We start from the raw sequence: 19027 nt of genomic DNA, 5'->3' as shown, positions 1-19027 counted from the left end.
AAATTAAAAATACTTCCCTGGAGGGGTCTCATCAGTTTCCCTATCCTATTCAGCTTGACCTTCAACTGGTGTGAAAGCCTCGGTGGATCCTAGGCTCAGGCCGGAGACAATGGGCAGGATTTCCCCGCAGGCTTCGGGACCCCGATGTCAGGACCAAATGGAGGTCCAGAGGCTGCACTCACTGGCAGTGAGACCAGCACAGCAATCATTTGGGAGGTGGCCTCCTCACTGGCCGCTTCTGCGCTTGCCGTCCCCTCCCAATGCTGCTGGTCCAATCAGAGGGCTGCTATCTCTGGAGCCTTGGCGGTGCCACCAGGAAAGCTGAGCGCTGCTGAGGCAGGTCTTGGACCATGACGGTACCTCAATATGGAGCTGCCCTTGGAGGCATGGTCAAAAATAAAACATCATCAGGGCCAAAGACGGAAGACCCCTCGGAGCGGAGCAGAAACGCCTCTGGATGAATTCTATGGGCAGTGGATGTGGCCTTTCCTGCCTGCAGCTCCGTCAATGAGGCATGGAGCCTGTGGCTCTGATCGCCCCCTGGCCTGTTGCAGGGAGGGGGGCATCGCACGTGTCAGGGGAGCCGCTCTGCAACTGGCAAATTGCCGGCAGGACTGCAAAATTGCCCCTAATTGGGGCCTTATCAAGGTAAATTGATCCGCTTCCCTGCTCACCCCTGGGAAAGTTCCCTGGCAGTGGGAATGCACCAGGGAGCCATCCTGATGCGGCCCCCACCCATCCCCCGCCTCTATTTTCCCAGAACTCCCGCCTCCAAGCCTGCTATTGTGGGGCCAGAAAAATTCAGCCCAGCTACATCATGGGAACCTGACTAGCAGATGTGATTTAGGACCCCACCAACTCTGAGCAGGCATCGGAGCTACCTGTCCAGAAGTCGCACTTAAAATTGAAAACGGTGGATTCTAGGTGTCTTTCTGGTGGGAAAGTAACCTGGGACATCAAGCCATGTATAATATCCATGTATGTGAAGGGTCTAATATGCCATAAAACTACAGGGTTGGTGTTATAAATGTGCTTTGTGAGCGGGATGCTTAGCCTCCAATGGAATTCTCAGTGAGCATTTGTGCAGGTAAGGCATTCACAGAATTGGTCCCTACATTTAATCCAGTGGGACGATTCCTTCACGTAGGGTATGCCACTCATCCAAACAAAAAAGGGAGCTGTCAGTTGAAAGTGGTGTCGTGTTCGGAGAAGGTGGCCACAGATATTGTTCTGAGCATTCATACTCCTCTTGAAAAGGAGTTGATGAGGTTAATGCAAGCTGATCAACTGCTCCAATTTTTATTTGTCAGGGTCATTAATGATAAATAGCCAAATCAAAGAGGGAGCATTTTACCACTGGTTCGTCCTGCTTCAGTGAACCCCACAGATGTTGAAACATCACTAGAGCTGCAATAAAAAAAAGACTTGCATTTATACCGCACCTTTCATGACCACCGGATGTCTCAATGAAGTACTTTTCAAGCGTTGTCACTATTGTAATGTCGGAAACACGGCAGCCAATTTTCACACAGCAAGCTCCCACAAACAGCAATGTGATAATGACTACATCATTTGTTTTTGTGATGTTGATTTGAGGGATAAACATTGGCCCAGGGATAACTCCCCTGTATTCTTCGAAATAATGCCGTGTGATCTTTTACTGCCACCTGAGAGGACAGATGGGGCCTCGGTTTAATGTCTCACCTGAAAGATACCACCTTCGACAGTACAGCTGTCCCTCAGTACTGCACTGGAGTGTCAGCATTGATGTTTGGGCAAGTGACTCTTTAATATAGTGCTGTTGCTCCAACAAGCTTGGTATTCCCATTGAACTGAGGGACTCATCAACCTTCCACCCCCAGATACTTCATCCTCCTCATCAACAGCAGTGGAATTCTCACTGTCGTCCGTGTATCTGTGTCGGTGCATGTTTCATGTGGGGCTGGTGTCGATTGGCACTCAGATAAGCAAAGCTCTTCAGGAGTGCCTGCTTTACTCTTGAGTTCTTTTTTTTATTCGTTTGGGGGATGTGGGCGTCAGTGGCTAGGCCAGCATTTATTGCCCATCCCTAATTACTCTTGAGAAGGTGGTGGTGAGCTGCCTTCTTGAACCGCTGCAGTTCTTGGGGTGTAGGTACACCCACAGTGCTGTTAGGAAGGGAGTTCCAGGATTTTGATCCAGTGACAGTGAAGGAGCTAAAAAGAGAGCAGAGAGGATATTATGAGTATCGGAGGGCTCTGATTCATTTGGTTACGGTATTGTCATTGCACATTTTATGATCGTGGACATGTTGAATATCTAATCAATATAATACATACCAACAGTTCTGCGTACTCCATCATTCTCCACAGCCTCAGTGCCTTCTCGACTTCCCCTCTTGAATAAATCAATTATTGCTTCCTCCTGTGGATTGACTTGTTGCTTGTCTTAGTGTCCAGCACTGGTTGCACACTGCAACCTGTACTTATAGAGTCATAAAGTCACAGAATGAGGCCATTCGGCCCATTGAGTCCATGCATTTACCAATGCTACCTTTAAATATAAAGCATGGAGATTGTGATGATAGGCTAGAAATTACTGTGTATTATAAGGTGCATATTTAACATATTTGTGCATTGTTCCTTCATTTTCTACTTCAACTCATGCATAAACCCATTGAAAACCAGACCTTTTGAGCAGTTGACACCTCAGTTGCTCTTGCAGTGACATATGCTCATGCTTTGCATCTATTTTTGGGGATTGTCTTCCCCACCTAAAAATCTGTTTGCACTGCTCCATAACCAAGGATGCCCAGATGTGAACTGCCTGGTTGTTAAGTATCTTTCCTCTGAACTTGGAGTTCATCCATTTTCCTGAAAACCGTTACAGCATGATTAGTAAACTGTTGCACATATATCCGAGTCCATTAGCTCATTAGCACTGCTGCAAAGTGTTAAAGGTTTATAGCAACTGAGCTAGAACTTGGGCACCTGTTTGAGCTGCTATCTGCAAAAATCACAGTTCTAGGGTACTGCACATTTAAAAGCCACACATTGGCACCAGGTCAGTAATGGGAAATAAACAACTTTTTCTCTTGTCTCTTCTTAAAAGAGAGAAATCCTCCCCGAGTAGGAAATTAGAATGAATTGTTTGAAGTTCCAGGCATTGCATTTTTTTCCTCCTTGCTAAATGTGCTCTTAGTCTCTGCACCAAGTCACTTCTTCCCCGTCACCCCACAAAAAACTGTTGGGGGGTCAATTGAAAATTTAAAAACTGGGACTGATAGATTTTTGTCGGCAAGGGTATTGAGGGTTACGAACCAATGGTGAGTAGACAGGGTTCAGGTAGAGGTCAGCCATGATCGAACTGAATGACGGAAAGGGCTTGAGGTAATGAATGGTCTCCTCCAGTTTTTATGTTCCTTTCACAATTTCTGGCATGTAGTAAAAGTTTGCATAGGCAGAGATCAACACAATGTTAATTCAATGATAAATTGAGAAGGTATTTCGCACTGAAAATAAGAGAAGGCCAGGGATACTCTACCTACTAATAAAGCTTCTTTCTCAGATTTGAGTGGTGGAGACACAGGACTTCCTTCACTGGTTTGACTGCCTTGGGTGAACACGGATGAGGAGAACCCATTCATCTCCTGTACAGAAAATATGAACAACAATGACAACAATTTGTATTTATATAGTGCTTTTAACAAAGTAAAACATCCCAAGGCACTAACAAGAGAGATAGCAATAAAACATTTTTGACATCGAGTCACTGAGGGAGATCTCCGGACAGATGGCCAATAGCTTGGGCAGAGGTAGGTTTTAAGGAACATCCTAAAAGAGGAGAAGCAGCAAGGTGGAGAGGTTTAGGAGGGAATTTCAGAGTTTAGAGTCTAGGCAGCAGAAGGCATAGCTGCTAATAGTGGAACGATTATAATCGGGGATGCGCAAGAGACCCGCATTGGAGGAGCACAGATATCCTGGAGGGTTGTAGGGCTGGAGGAAAATGCAGAAATAGGGAAGGGCGAGACCATGGAAGGATTTGAAAACAAGGATCAGGATTTTAAAACTGAGATGTTGTTGGTCCAGGACTAGTGTAGGTCAGCAAGCATAGGGATGATGGGTAAATGGGACTTGGAATGAGCATCATATGGGCAGCAGAGCTTCAGATTAGCAAAGGGAATTAATGCAGTGTAATATGAGCTTCTGTAAAACTGTAGACTGACTTGATCATCCAGCTGATTACAAGTGATTTCTTCATTCCAGTTAATATTTACTACCTTCAGGCTTAATTACATCAAACCAAAGCATCCAATAAAACAAAATATACTTAAAAAAAAAATCTTTCTTTTCTCACTTGGAACACTACCGTGTAGCTGGAGTGAATGCTGCCCAGGCAGATTCAGTAACGGCACATTGTTATCACAAATTGCTGCGACAAAAGTGGCCGACGGGGGTCACTGTCTCTGCAGAATGAAAATCTTGTGGACTGCAGAAAAGAAAGGATTGAATTCTCTAGGAATTTTCACTGCAAAAGTGCACCACAGCCAATTCATTTCTTCTTGTTTGAAGTGCAGTTCCTGACAAAGGTGAATGCAGCAGCCGATTTGCAGGCAGCTCAGTCCCACAAACATCAGCAAGATGAATGAAAGATGGTGGAGGGGCCAGAGTCAACTCCCTGCTCCTCTTCAACTAGGGCAGACAGGACCTCAGTTCAACATCTCATCTGAGAGACCGCACCTCCGACAGTGCAGCACTCCCTTGGTACTGCACTGGAGTGTCAGCCTGAATCTTGTACTCAATTCGTGGAGTAAGGCTTAACCTGCGACCTTCAGATAGCAGGTTGCACACTGAGCCAATCTATGACTATCTGTTGAGGCAGAGACATCAGCATTCAGTTCATCCCAGCCACTACAAGAAGGAGTTAAGCTTATTAATTGTTAATCAGCAGCAGGGGGAAACTTCGCTCTATTTGCTCTGAATAATGAGATTGTGAACCCATTCTTCATGCACAAGCTTATGATTTTGTTGCGCACAGCACGCAGGGGAATCCTTTGCTCAATATAACCTGGAAATTAATGTTTAAATGCATAGAATCTGGATATCAAGGGAAATGAATTGATCTCCTTGAAATATGCAGCAGCATTGCAAATGTATTCAAAAGGAACTTGTTTAAGATGATGTTACACATGATGATATCGAGCATCTCTTCCCCAACAAATGAAGCTAGAAATTGCTAGTGCTGCTCTGTTTGGTGGTTAACTGTGGGTTATTGAAGTCTCAAAGGAGAATTATTGCCTTCTCATTAACCCTCAGTATTGTCATAGCTAGCTGTATTGATGTCAGCTATGGCTCAGTGGATAGCATACTTACCCCTCTATCAAAAGGTCATGGGTTCATGGGCTCAAGATGAGACTTGAGCTTAATCCACACTGATACTCCACTGTAGGACTGAGGGAGTACAGCACTGTTAGAGGTGCTGTCTTTTGCATGAGATGTTAAACCAAGGTCCTCTCAGACAGATATAAAAGATGCCATGACGCTATGGGCGGAAATTAATGCCCGCTGCCTACCCATCTCTGCTCCTATTTTATCAGTGGCGGGGACGGTGGCGAACGGCATGCCTACCTCAGGCCAATTGAGGCCCTTAGGTGGCCAATTAATTGAGTTCTGATGAAAGGTCACTGACCTGCAACGTTAACTTTGCTTCTCTCTCCACAGATCCTGCCAGACCTGCTAAGTATTTCCAGCACTTTTTGTTTTTATTTCAGATTTCCAGCATCTGTAGTATTTTGCTTTTATTTTATGCTTGTGTTTACATTATTATTAAAGTTACCCTTTGTTACAAGAATCACATCTTCATTTGTAAAAGGAGAGAGCGTCCATTCAAGATGGTCCTAAACCCAAATTATTTTTCTGCACATTATTCTGGTAAACAAAATAAAACTCCAGAGAACTCCAATGAAACTGCCTGAGGAAAGGAGGTGTTTTTTACATCGATTGCACCAACTCATAAAGGACACCCAGAGGATTAACTCTCCAGTTGTCAGAACTTTAATCTAAGATGTGAAGCTATAAAACAATCGCAGCCTGAATCGCAATCCGAAGCTACACGCTCATGTTAGGCTATGGGGCCAGGACTGGCCGACTTCCAATATCTGTCCCAAGTGGTCATTATTCATGTGAGTGCACAAGTGTGCGTTGTCAGAAAGTGAGAGGACATCTCATCCAATGCTGCACTCGCCCAATGCCCCCTCCGTCTCCCCCTCCAACCCATACATGTACATTCCAGCAGGTGTTATAGGACAGTGAGTCATGGCACAATCTTACCCTCTGCTAGCTCAGGCATGTTGAGACCAAATGTAATGATTACACTGAAAGACCTGACCGAATGAACCCAGCACAAGTACTGGAATGGGCCCAGAAACATAGGTACATAGGAGCAGGAGTAGACCATTCAGCCCATCAAGTTTGCCCCGCCATTCAATATGATCACGGCTGATCATCCACTTCAATGCCTTTTTCCCACACATCCTCATACCCCCTTATGTCGTTTTTATTTAGAAATCTGTCAATCTCTGCTTTAAACATACTCAATGACTGAGCTGCCACAGCCCTCTGGGGTAGACAATTCCAAAGAAACCATCTGGCTGCTCCAACTCACACTGCCTTCGCCAATGGAGTCAGCAAGGGAGGGGGTGGGGTGGTGAAAGTGTATGTTAAAGCTGTAAATATCAGTTAGAAATAACAGGAAAAATACAAAACACGTGCATTCCAAATCTCGAGCCCAGCAGTCATGCACTCCAGCTTTCAAAGCCAGGGTTTGCCATGAGAATTGGTGCTGTTGATCTCTCTGCTGTTGCTGCGTGGAGCCGAGTTTTTGGGCCCCCCTAAGGTCGGGAACAGAGGCGGAGGTGGGTGCTGGCAGGTGGCCCGAAAATACTGGTGCCGGCTGGTGTGTCTGTTTCGAGATGCATTCCCACCGCTGGCAATGTTCATGAGGGTGGGGGAAGGGTGGAACAGTGATCTCATCCTCCTCCCGATTGAAGTCAACAGTTGTTGTTAAGCAGCTCATTTAGAGATTGTTGGAGCTGGAGGGTGGGATTTTGAAGGGGGAACATGGGTTTCATACATTGTCTGTTGCAGCTGACGGGAGGTGGGTACTGAGTGCGGAGATAGTCATGGCTGCCCCAGGGAATTACACCAGCCTCATAAGAGGGATGCCTGGGCAAAAGGAGACACAGCATTTGGAAAGGAGGTGCACTTGGCACTGTGTAGGTGGCGGGGAGAGTGGCACTCAGGTGTTGAGCAGGGGGTTGTCAAGCCCTGGCATCACGGGGGCAGAAGGGCAGGGGCCAAGACTGCCAATCACAGTAGGGCAGTCACCTGTCCAAAAGGAAGGCTGCAGCTGGCAATGGAGGCACGACTGTCAAATTTTGGGCCCACTGGCGATGAGGGGCAATGTCCTCTACAGGAAGGGCAGAACCCCAGGCAGCAGGAGGGCACAGGAGAGGAAGGAGGGGCAGGAAGGCAACAAAGGCCATTACCTCAACCCAGAATCTACTGCCGAAGAGGGAGCTACCTTGAGATGAACAGAACCCAGTGCTGCAGGAGACTGTGACTCTCCAGGCAGATGGCCACAAACATCTGTGCCCTTGATGCTAAAGACCTCGGACCTCGCAGCACTGCGCACCATGCCCTGCCAGTGGCTGTTAAAGTCACTGTGGCCTTGAACTTCTTTGCTCTGGTTTCTTCTAAGGATCAGCTGTGGGCCTTAGTGGCATCTCACAAATGGCTGCACATCATTGCATCTTACTGGTCACTTCTGCCCCCTTTGCCAGAGCTGGGCAGTACATTCATTTCCTGCAGATGTGGCTTTGCAGGCACAGAGGCTATTGGGTTTTGCCGCCATCGCTGGATTCTCCACGTTCAGGGAATCATTGATTGTACCCATGTGACCATCAAGGCACCCAGCGACCGCCCAATCAGATTCATCAACAGGAAGGGCTTCCAATCCCTCAGTGTTCAACTGGTCTGTGACCACAACAAGAGCTTCCTCCATGTGTGCTCACTTTCCGGGCAGCTGCCATGACTCCTTCAGCCTCCGTCAGTCCAGGCTGCCTCGGATCTTCACTCCAACCTCCAAAGTGCATGGATGCATCCTCGGGGACAAGGGATATCTCTTGAAGAGATGGCTACTCACCCCTCTATGGGAGCCCCAGACAGAGGCACAGAGGCGATACAGTCAATGACACCTGCTCACTAGGACAACCATTGAGCAGGACAAAAGGATTCTGAAGGCACACTTCCGGTGCCTGATCCAGTCGGGTGGTGCCCCCCCAATACCCTCCTGCAAGGGAATCTGTCATTGTGGTGATCTGCTCCGCTCTCCGTAACATGGCCCTCCTGAGAGGTGGGGACCTTGAGGATGGTGAGGCCCTGGAAGGAGACAGCTCAGTGGAGGAGGAGCAGGAGGTCAGAGAGGTGGAGGAAGTGGAGGTGGAGGTAGATTATGCTGAACCGAGAGGTGCCCCTGCTGCATGATGAGGTGGTTGGGCACGGCTCGGGGTGTGAAAGGCTCGTGAGGATGCCATGAATGTCAGGAATCTCCTGATTCAGGATTGTTTAAACTGAGGTCCTCTGACCCAGGCTGAGGGGCATGGCCTGGAAGGGAGTCTGACATTCCTGTGCTAACACATTCATAGAAGACACAGCCTGGAACATCTAATCATTTACCACCAATGAAGGGAGCACATCTGCCCAGAGGTTTTACCCTCACTGTGGAGGATCCCATTGTCTCTTTCATCACCTCAAACCACTTTTCCTGTCACGACAGCAATAAAAGGAATCTCAGATGTCTGGCTTAAAGTGTCATCATTTATACATTGCAAATAGAGGAAAACAATAGACAAAGACAGTTGGAACACACCCCAGTGATCCACTCCGTGATCCGGGTGATGCGGCGGCCTCCACACTCAGCCACTCGTACGCTGTGCTCCCCTCGTGACCTCGGAGGAGGTGGAGGCAGCCTGCTCACTTGCCTCGACTTGTGGTTGAGATGCACATGGCAGTCGTCCTCGTTGTGGGGATGTCCATGGGGGCGACTCCAGAAGCTGCTGCACCTGCATCATTGCAGAGCCGCCTCCGTCACGTCTTGCTGCACAGATGGTCCCTCAGTCAGAGGAACCAAGGAGGCCGGGGATGATGAGGGCACCCCACGAGGGCCTCCTTGGTGGCATTCTCAGCCCTTGCCGGCTACTCCATATGTCTGGCTGAGGGCACCAGCTGGGACACAGCTGGCATCTCCTCCAAAGATCTCTGTGCCACCTTTGCCATTTGGTCCAGGCTACCCAGCATCTCATACATCCTGTGGAGGTCAGTGTGTGGTTCCTTTATGCACTCTGAGTGAAGCTGCAGATGGCTGTCCAAGAGATTGGCCACTCTCTCCCATGGAGGAGCTGATGTGCTCATTGCCCCGAGCCATTGTGGTGCACGTGAGCTGGATGGACTCCTCCATCCTCTGCCCAAGACCCCTCACCGCCTCAGGGAACTCTGACATGCAGGAATACATCACCTGCTGCTGTTCAAGGTAAAGCCACCTTTCCAGTGACTCCTGAGGCCCTGCATCTGTGCCCAGCTGAGCAGGGCTGTGTCTGTCCTCCCTTTTCTGAGGGGGACTGACCACAGCTCCCTTTGCCTCTGGCACCTCCTCCTGCACAAGTGTTGTGGTCATCACCCTGTGCTACCCTATCTACATGCATGTGAATACCCACTGAAGTGACAGTACCTGCGCTTGTGGACGGTGTGTCTGTAAGGTGTGACTGCTTCTTCACCTCCTTTGTGCTGCTCTGGGCCTGCAGAGGGAGAGGCTTAGGCTGCCATGAGTTGGGCATCTGCACCTGTGGGAGACAAAAAAAGAACAGCACCCTCCTCCCCTCTGGGCACCTCCCTCACATTGTGCACCCGTTTCTCTTGCAAGGACAAAAGAGAGTGAGATAAGGCACTCCTGTCCTCTGTGTCCAATGCTATCTACCCCTATCCATTAGGAGCTTCATATCAGTGGTGACAGATCGTCAGCAGCACTATGACTCTGAGTCATTCTGAGGGGTCAGTAAGTGCCCTGAGCACACATCCCTCCCATGTACAGGAGCATGTGCCCTGAGGCTCCACAGGTAGTGTGTCTATTGGAGGGTGGAAACCCTGAGACCTGTCTGGAGGGTTGGGAGTTGCACTCACCTTGCTAGAACATATGAGATCATTGAACTGTTTACAGCTCTGAATCCAGGATCTTCTAGCCTTGCTTCAGCTGCTGATGGAGGCAGCAATCTGCACCCAGGCCTCTTTGGTTTCAGCTAGTCGCCTCCTCCTGCCACCCTCTGGGAAGAGGACCTCCCTCCTCTCCCTCACAGATCCAACATTAGATCCGGGTCAGCAACGATGAAGCAATGGGCAGCCCTGCCCCGGGTGCCAGGCCTCCGGCTCTCCAGTGACATCTCACTTCCCTCTGGTGTTCTGGAAGGTTTTGGCATAAACCACAGCTCTCTCGCTCAGGGCAACCAGCAGCCTCAGTGATGGCTGCCCTGGGGAGTCTAAATCAGTCCCACACTTCAACTGACCCCTCTGTTCCCACCCCCACTGGTTCTAATTGGACAGGGAACCTGTCACCTTATCAATTAAGGGTTCACCCCTGTGGAAATCGGGACTTTAATCAGTTTCCCACCAGAGGTGGGTTCCTGATCTGGAAGTGGAGTTGGCCACCCGTTCCATGTTGAAAAGAATGGGCTCGAAGCCCTGTGCCAGGTTGGTGCCAAACCCTGCCATGCTCCTTGACATTGAATGAAAGTATTGCAGTACACCAAGCGTTTGGCTGTGCACAGCCATCAGCCCTTCTTCTGTAGCCGGGCCCATTGATGTCCTCAACTGAGATGTCTGCAGCAGAACTACTGTGTGTTCCTAACCCTCTGGCCAGCTGGTATCTGCACTATCCTTTCCACCTGCCCTCACTACAGTGAACATGTGCTCTATCCTATCCCTTACATTCTGCCCAGTGTTAGTCTGTGAGCTGGTGCTGTGACTGTGAGAGTGAGTAATGGTGTGTCTTCATCTCACTGTCTTCCTGCTCTTCCACCTGTTGCACTTTCACCAGTGCCTGGCCAGGTTGCACTTCCTGGGTATCTGAAAGGAGAAAGGGGCAAGGGTAGGGTTGTGGTGAAGGGAAAGCAAGAGGTGTGTGCTTACCCCATGTGCAGCTTGTAAATCAGAAGAGATTGTGGGATGAGGGGTAAGTGGGATATGAGGAGGAGGGTGAGGTATGAACAGACCATCATCTTCTATCATTTTCACCTTGTCTTGCTAGAGAGAGGGAAGTGTGTCAGTGAATGTTGGTCAATCTGTTTGGGTGATGTGTCTGTCATGGTTGAATAGCTGGCAGTATGTGCAAGCTATGAGATGTGGGTGTGAGACTTGCAGCAGTGCTGAGTGTGTGAAGGTGAGGTGAAGCTATGAATGTGAGATATGAGTCCTGATTGATGGAGATTGTTGGTTGGTGAGTGATGGGGGTGTGGTGCTTTGAGCAGTGACTGAGGCTAATGCTGCAGTTGGTAGGAAATGGCATTTGAAGAAACATTCACTGACCTTGACCACTCGTGTGTGGCACTGCATCCAGGTCCTCGAGTTTTGACTCCTCATATTGACCTCCATGGCTATCTGGTGCCACTGCCTTCACAAGGTCTGTCTGGAGGGCCTCCTGGCCCTATGTGCATAGGGCACACCTTACCAACTGTCCACCTCCTCTACCAAGGCCTCCAGTGCAGCATCAAAAACTCTTGGAGCCTGCGCTCTCCCAGCTTAGCACTGGCTGTACACTGCAATCATTTAAATTAGTAGGCAGAATGAAGTTTGTGTAACGCCTACTTTGGAAGCACCAGACGCACTGTCATCCTACATTGCTATCCCTGCGTCCGTTTTTAGGTCCTGTCCAATTTTGGCTGCCTGGGGTTCACATACACAAATCTTTAAAGGTGGCCAGATAAGTTGATAAGGCTGTTGAGAAACTTACTGGATGCTGGGCTTTATAAATAGAGGTATAGAGTGCAAAAGCAAGAGTGTTATGCCAAATCTTTATAAATTGACTGATTAGGTCTCAGCTGGAGTATTCTGTCCAATTCTGGACTTTAGGAAGCATATCAAGGCCTTCGACAAGGTGCAGAGGAAATTTACTGGAGTGTATCAGGGATGAGAGTCTTGAGTTATGTGGAGAGAAGCTGGGATTGTCATCCATAGAACAGAGAAGGTTAAAAAGAGATTTAATCAAGGTCTTCAAAATTATAAAGGGTTTTGATAGGATGATTAATGAAAAAAAATTGTATCCAGTGGCAGGGCCAGTAAGCTGGGGATACAGATTTAAAACAATTGACAAAGGAACCCAAGAGACGATGAGGACTTTGCTTTACACAGTGAGTTGTTATGATCTGGAATGCAATGCCTGAACGGGTGGCGGAAGCAAATTGACTGGTAACTTTCAAAAGGGAATTGGATAAATACTTGAAAAAGAGAAAAACATCAGGCTGTGTGGAGGGAGCAGGGGAGTAGGAGTAATAGGATAGCTCTCTTAAAGAGTTGGCACTGGCATGATGGGCCCAAAGGCCTCCTTCTGTGATATACGATTCTTTGATTACTTCCAAGCACGCTGTTAGAAATTTTGGATCTGCATTAGATGTTCACTCGGACATCACTGTAAGTGCGTCCCACATTCCCTACAATATGGAGCATATTCTAACTGCCCAATATTTAGTCATGCAATGGAATGACCCGAGGCTGTACCAGTGAGACCCCTTCATAGTGGACACTGAACCCTATAATTTTACTCGTGACTCTCACACATTTATTCTATCTTCCAGACAGATAAACACTGCGGTGAGACAAGACCAATTGTAAACACAATAGGCAGGACTAAACAGAATACAAAAAGAAAAACTTGCATTTATATAGCACCTTTCATGACCACAGGATGTTCCAAGGACAGTTTTCAATTACTTCTGAACTATTTCATATTATGGCTCATGACATGGAGAGATACTCGGCCCGTGGTAATAGGCTAAATTGACTTTACAAACTGTTGATCTCTGAGACTAGCTAGCACTGTCTTATGGTACATGTGCATTCATAGGTCAGTCTGGAGACTCTCCATTTCTTACTGGCGTTCGAGAAAGCAATGCCTCTGAATGTCTGAACTCACCACGTTCAGACTGCTTTCTTGATCAGCCAGACAGGAAGCTCGAGACTTAACCTCCGCCCTTCCCCCACCTCAGCTTTCTGTGTTGGTGATTTGCTCGTTGAGCTGCCAATGAAATTGAGAACTCTTCTCGTCTGTGGCACCTACATAGCCTGTTCAGTGAGGAGAAGCCATTCCAACATCACATCCCATTTCCTCTCTAGAATGTCCTGACAGATACCATTGTCTCAAGCTGATTTGGCATACGAGAAACACAATTCTGTTCAGCACTTTGCCTAGTCCTTTCTACTGGATCCATTCTGCATTCCCAGATAGTTTGTATGTTGTGCAGATTTAACCCATCATATGTTGGATTTAATTTTACAGCAACGTTTAATTTTAGATTAACTTGAGATTCATCTTAGGCCAATAATCAAAAATCTTAAAAGATGACACACATCCAGAATCTTTTCAATGCTTTTTTAAAATCAAACATATGGGCTGGAATTTTACATTGGGCAGGAGGCCCCGCCCACCGGCCAAAAAGTTGGGGGCGAGCCTCCCTCCACTGGGCCTGGGCCTGGGAGCCACACTATGATTTTATGCGGCCCAGGCCCTTAATGAGCTGCCGGCCAATCAGCAAGCTGGCGGCTCTCAGTCTCAGCAGCGCCACTGGGAGCGTAGGTAAGTTTGTGGGGCCTCACCAGGGACAATCAACCGGGCCCTGGAGAGGCAAGGGGCGGGGGGGGGGGGGTCAGTTGTGGGTGCGGGTGGGGGACTTTATTTCAGTGGGGGCGATTTGGGCTACAGAGGGGTCTCTCTGTGGGGCAAAGGGTGCCCGATCAGGGGGCCCCTCCCAGCCTGCAAGGAGGCCGCCAGGTTTTACCCGTCGCCTTCTGGTGGCCTGAGGCACCCACTGGCCACTGGTAAAATACCAGCGACAGTGGGAGGAGGCCCTTAAATGGCAGTTAATTGACCACTTAAGGGCCCTGATTGGCCTGGGGCGGGTGGGCCGTTTCTCACTGCCGCTAATCCTGATAAAATTGCAACGGGGGCAGGAAGACGTCGGGAATGACGCCCCCCGCCTCCCACTCAATTTTACCCCCACCCCTGCCACCAGTCTGCTCCTGTGAGGGGACCGTAAATTTCTGGCCATGGTATCTCACAGTCATTTGCTCAGTCAATTAAAATTGATACTAAAACTGAAAATATGATTTGATTAAAAATCTTTGGTGCGTATGAAGTGGCAACTCCACATGTTCTACCGCTAATGTGGCACGAGCTGTAATTCCCCCACTGGCCGACAGTAGTGCATTTCCAATGTATTCCAGTGGGCCACACACTTCCAACTCAACTAAGTTTAAAGGGGTGGGGGCTCTTTTCTCTAGAAAATAGAAGGCTGCAAGGTGACCCGGGTTTGATAGGATAGATGGAAAAAGATGTTTCCACTTGTGGGGGGCATTCAAAATAAGGGGTCATAAATATAAGATAGCCAATAAATCCAATAAGGAATTCAGGAGAAACGTTTTTACCCAGTGAGTGGTGAGAATGTAGAATCACTTCCCACATGGACTGGTTGAGGCAAACAGCATAAATACATTTAAGGGGAAGATAGATAAGTACTTGAAGGAGAAAGGAATAGATGGACATGGTAATAGGGTGAGGGACGTTCTGAAGAATTACTAACATAACAAACCAGAGGAACTGGGCCATTCAATCTGAACTGGAAAGGAGAGTGTTTACAGATAAGGACAGGGACAGAGGGCTGACCAATCTCCTGTCAACTAGACTGGATAATCTGTCACAAGAGAAGCCTTAGAAGAACAATATTTAGATTAATGTAATATTGGCAATTTATAAATAGAAATAGCTGGTGACATTGATTATTTTTATAGCTGTGATAATTGTTGGTTGGAACTGCACATCTAACACACGTGGAATCGATTCTTTCAATAATCAGACTGGCTAATGTTGGAGACATCTGCTCCCAAGAAATTGCATTGGCTTTAATTGTTTAATGTGACAACCTGTCACAGCTCTGTTAACCCTTGCACACAGCTCTGTTAACCCTTGCTCACTGCTATTTTAACCCTTGCACACAGCTCTGTTAACCCTTGCTCACTGCTATTTTAACCCTTGCTCGCTGCTATTTTAACCCTTGCTCACTGCTCTGTTCCCTCTTGCACCATAAGCAGCTCAAGGGAAATCTGTGTCTTTAGCAACTGGTTTAGTCACTCCTGCTGAAAACAACACTAATGTACAGAAATAAAGCTGACTACTCTATTGTGATATTCATCAATTAAAATAAACATTGAAATGCAATCTTAAATAAATAAATAATTGAATAAAAGTTCTGTTACTTCTCCCTTAATGAAGCACAGAATTTGCATTTTTTCTTAGAATTGAGTTAGACTTGCAGGAAAGATACAGTTATTTGCAACATCTTACGATAAATTCTCTTTCTCATCGTAGGATCCCTACAGCATACATTTTAATTGGATTTATAAATTGCCAATATTACATCAACCTAAATATTGTCCTTCTCTTGTGACAGATTATCCAGTATAGTTGACAGGAGATTGGTCAGCCCTCTGTCCCTGTCCTTATCTGTAAACACTCTCCTGTTCCAGTTCAGATTGAATGGCCCAGGTTCCTCTGGTTTGTTATGGCACAGTGAATCAAAGGGAATTATTTTCATTGTAATGGCTGAGGGAAACAACAGGTGATAGTGAATCAGCCGCATGCTTCACACCCCACCTAATATTCTCTTCCATCGACTTCAGCTTGCTGGCCTGATATTGGGCTTTGGGCTTACCTGTTCCAGTGCAGGGGGCCTTCATTGTGGCTAGTTCATGCTGCAGAGACAGGTGTGCTCCCCATGGTGTGTGAAATGTGCCTACAATTTCTCCCAGCCGGGGGAGTGGGGAGAGGGTCAGCTTCTGTCCCAGGGGCATAGAGTCTTGCCTCCTCCCCCATCAGTTTCATAGCTCAGAGAGACAGAGAACAGGCGAATGATATAAGAGGGACTGGCACCAATAACTCAAATCTTCAGAAAGTTTTATGAAACGTCATATTTACCAATGGTAATGCTGATGTTGGAAAGACAGGACAAAAGGTTTATTTCTATAATTAATCTCTCCTCAGCAAGACGGAGCAGCTCATGGATTCAGAATCTATTGAACAAGATTACATTTATGATTGATTCAGTGTCATTGGAAATAATTTAGGGAATGGTTATACCACAGATTTGTTTGCACAAATAACAAAGCAACTTTTCTTCATAAGCTGAAAATGTAATTTTGTTTTCAAACTTGAGTTTTACTTCCATCAATAAACCAAGCATTAATTATGTTTGATATAGAAAAAGGATGCAGACAATTTTTATCTGTAGTGAAGGCCAGTCTAACTAATATTGATAGGAAAATTCCAAGTTCTGGGCTATTAGACTTGTTGAGAAGCATTTACATTAAGATCAAGTAGGCTTATTGAATGTTATACACCAGGCATTGTTAAAGAATGTTGATATTCTCGACCTTCTCAGGATTGGGTTTGTGGGGAGGAGTGTATTGTATGTTTTAAGGAATTGCCTTCATGCCTCTAGTCCTTTTGATGATGTGTAGGGTCATTTGTTTTGTCTTCAGGAAGTGTAAGGTGAAAATTTTTATTATTGGAAGGCCTCAATTATCTGATACCAAGGAGTGGGCCTCAACCCAAAGACTGCCATTGATTGGCAGTTGTAGGTTTGGAAGAACAAAAACATCTCTGCATTGTTCTGATCAGGAACTGAAGTTTAACCTTGGTTCCAATCTCTATATGCTGAGAGAGGAACTGAAAATGCTTGGAATAAAGTCCAAGTACACACCAAGATTTAGCCCAAAAACGTCCACCTTCCTTCGAAAAGAAAGATATGAAGCTGAGTTTCCTTCCCGTTGATGCGACACATGAAATGCTAACAACGGAGATTATGCTAATACTTCTGACTGCTTACAGCTTTACAATGTTACGATGAAGACTGAAAGTCAATATCGGAAAAAGGTAATTAGGCTGCTATGTAATTTGAACTGACAGGAGAATCCATGAATTAAAATGGTTAAGTGATACTGTCACAGGTCTTGTGTAGGGCTGGGATTACTAAAGCCTTCAATTCCGTTCAATTAAATATTGAGCTGATCCATTAATGAAATGCCTACACAGTGGAAGTTAGGGGAGTTAATAGCAGTCCCATAAATATTGTAACTACCTCTGGCCTGCACTATGCTGCAGAACATGGAAACATTTACTGTAATGAAACCATCATTGTTGGATTTAAGATGGGCAGATACTGAGAAGAAAGCTTTGCAAAGTCACCGATGTTTAGAATTAAGCAGAACAAATAGAGAAGTTCTGAGAAGCATGATAAATTATGTGCTGTCTCGGAGATTTAGGAAGAAGTCTGTTTTAGTCATCAACTAGAAGATTATTACAGAGATTTGGGAAGGAAGATTTCTGATCACTTTTAGCCTTTGATTTGGAGTATTGGAGAGAGTCCCACTTCCCCAACCCCCCCCAGCTCCCCCTCCACCACCTTCGCTATTATATCCTTTTAAACAGGATACAAATGTTATTATCTTATCTTTGGGAAGGTGATTCAGTATTGATCTAATCAAACAAATTTACAACATACAATATACAGGGGTTGACATTGAATATCTGATATATTCATTTAAAAATGGTTTACAACCATGTATATTATACATTATAGAATCAGAGAATGATATAACATAAAGGAAGCTATTGGGCCCATTGTGCCTGTGCTACCTCTTTGAAAGGGCTATCCCATTACTCACACTCTCCGGCTCTTTCCCCACAGCACTGCAAAGTTTCCCCCTTCAATTATTTATCCAATTCCCTTTTGAAAGTTACTATTGAATTTGCTTTTCCCCCATCCTTTCAGATAGTGCCTTCCAGAACATAGCAAGTGGCTGCGTAAAACATTGAAGAGGATGAAGTTTTAAAGTACAATCGGGTATCTTCCGTGCCAATTCTTCAGTGGTGACCAGCAGTTGGGCTGAAGGAATCTGGATTGGGCATTGGGAAACAAATTAAATGTGTTTAATAATATGGGCTGGAAGGTCAGCACTTTATTGGCCACTGAGGTTGCACAGGTGTAAAATCTGAAAGGTGTTGTATATATCATGAAGTCAGCACTTCTGCTTCCTTACTACAAATGAATCTGCTTAGCCTTCCAAAGGGAAAAATTGCATTTTTTTCTAAAGCACACAAGGTTCACTCTCCATCTCTTTCTGGGATGGGAGTCAGATTCTTCTGATTAAAATGATTGGTTTAATCAGCTGTCCCGGTGGTTCCATTAAGGACAGGCCAACACAGTCACATTCTGAAAATAGAGACAGGCTCAGGAAATGAAACGTACCAGGTATAAGATAAATCTACATCTACCTGCAATGGTTTACACAAATTGAAGCAAATGAATTATATCATGGTTTCCAGTTTTAACAGCAGAATTTGTTTTCAATTTCAAGCATAGTTGTAAACATTAATATTACTGCCTTCATTTTTTCCATGCTCCCTTCATGGGTGCAACTACTAAATACAGCATTTTGAACAAAAGTAATATAAGTAATAACTGCCAAATGGTTGGAATTGAAACAGTTACACAGGTGGCAAATATTCCACCATTGATCATAATGATGGTGGCGGTCATGTTTCCCAGGACATACTGAAACAATTTACTAAAGGTTATCTGTGAGATGTCTCTTGCGAGGATAAATATAAAAGGGCTTCCGTTGGAAATATTGCCATGCCGTTAACTGACTTAATCTGGAAGACAGAGACACTC

General features: G+C 46.2%; 1 protein-coding gene across 3 annotated transcripts in view; it reads right to left on the bottom strand.

Annotated features, from left to right (window-relative positions):
• Positions 1 to 19027, bottom strand: part of enox1 (ecto-NOX disulfide-thiol exchanger 1) — a 377950-nt gene that overhangs the window by 70404 nt on the left and 288519 nt on the right. For 2 of the 3 annotated variants that reach the window (XM_068040197.1, XM_068040198.1), the window contains one exon: positions 3523 to 3628. In XM_068040197.1, the coding sequence (XP_067896298.1) occupies positions 3523 to 3628 (106 nt within the window). The remainder of the gene's footprint in view (positions 1 to 3522; positions 3629 to 19027) is intronic. The other variant, XM_068040199.1, reaches the window with a different exon arrangement.

The sequence above is a fragment of the Heterodontus francisci genome, chromosome 10 (genome assembly GCF_036365525.1).
Source record: "Heterodontus francisci isolate sHetFra1 chromosome 10, sHetFra1.hap1, whole genome shotgun sequence".
Taxonomy (NCBI): Eukaryota; Metazoa; Chordata; class Chondrichthyes; order Heterodontiformes; family Heterodontidae; genus Heterodontus; species Heterodontus francisci.
Note: the sequence above shows the minus strand (reverse complement) of the source record. Positions and strands in the feature narration are given on the sequence as shown.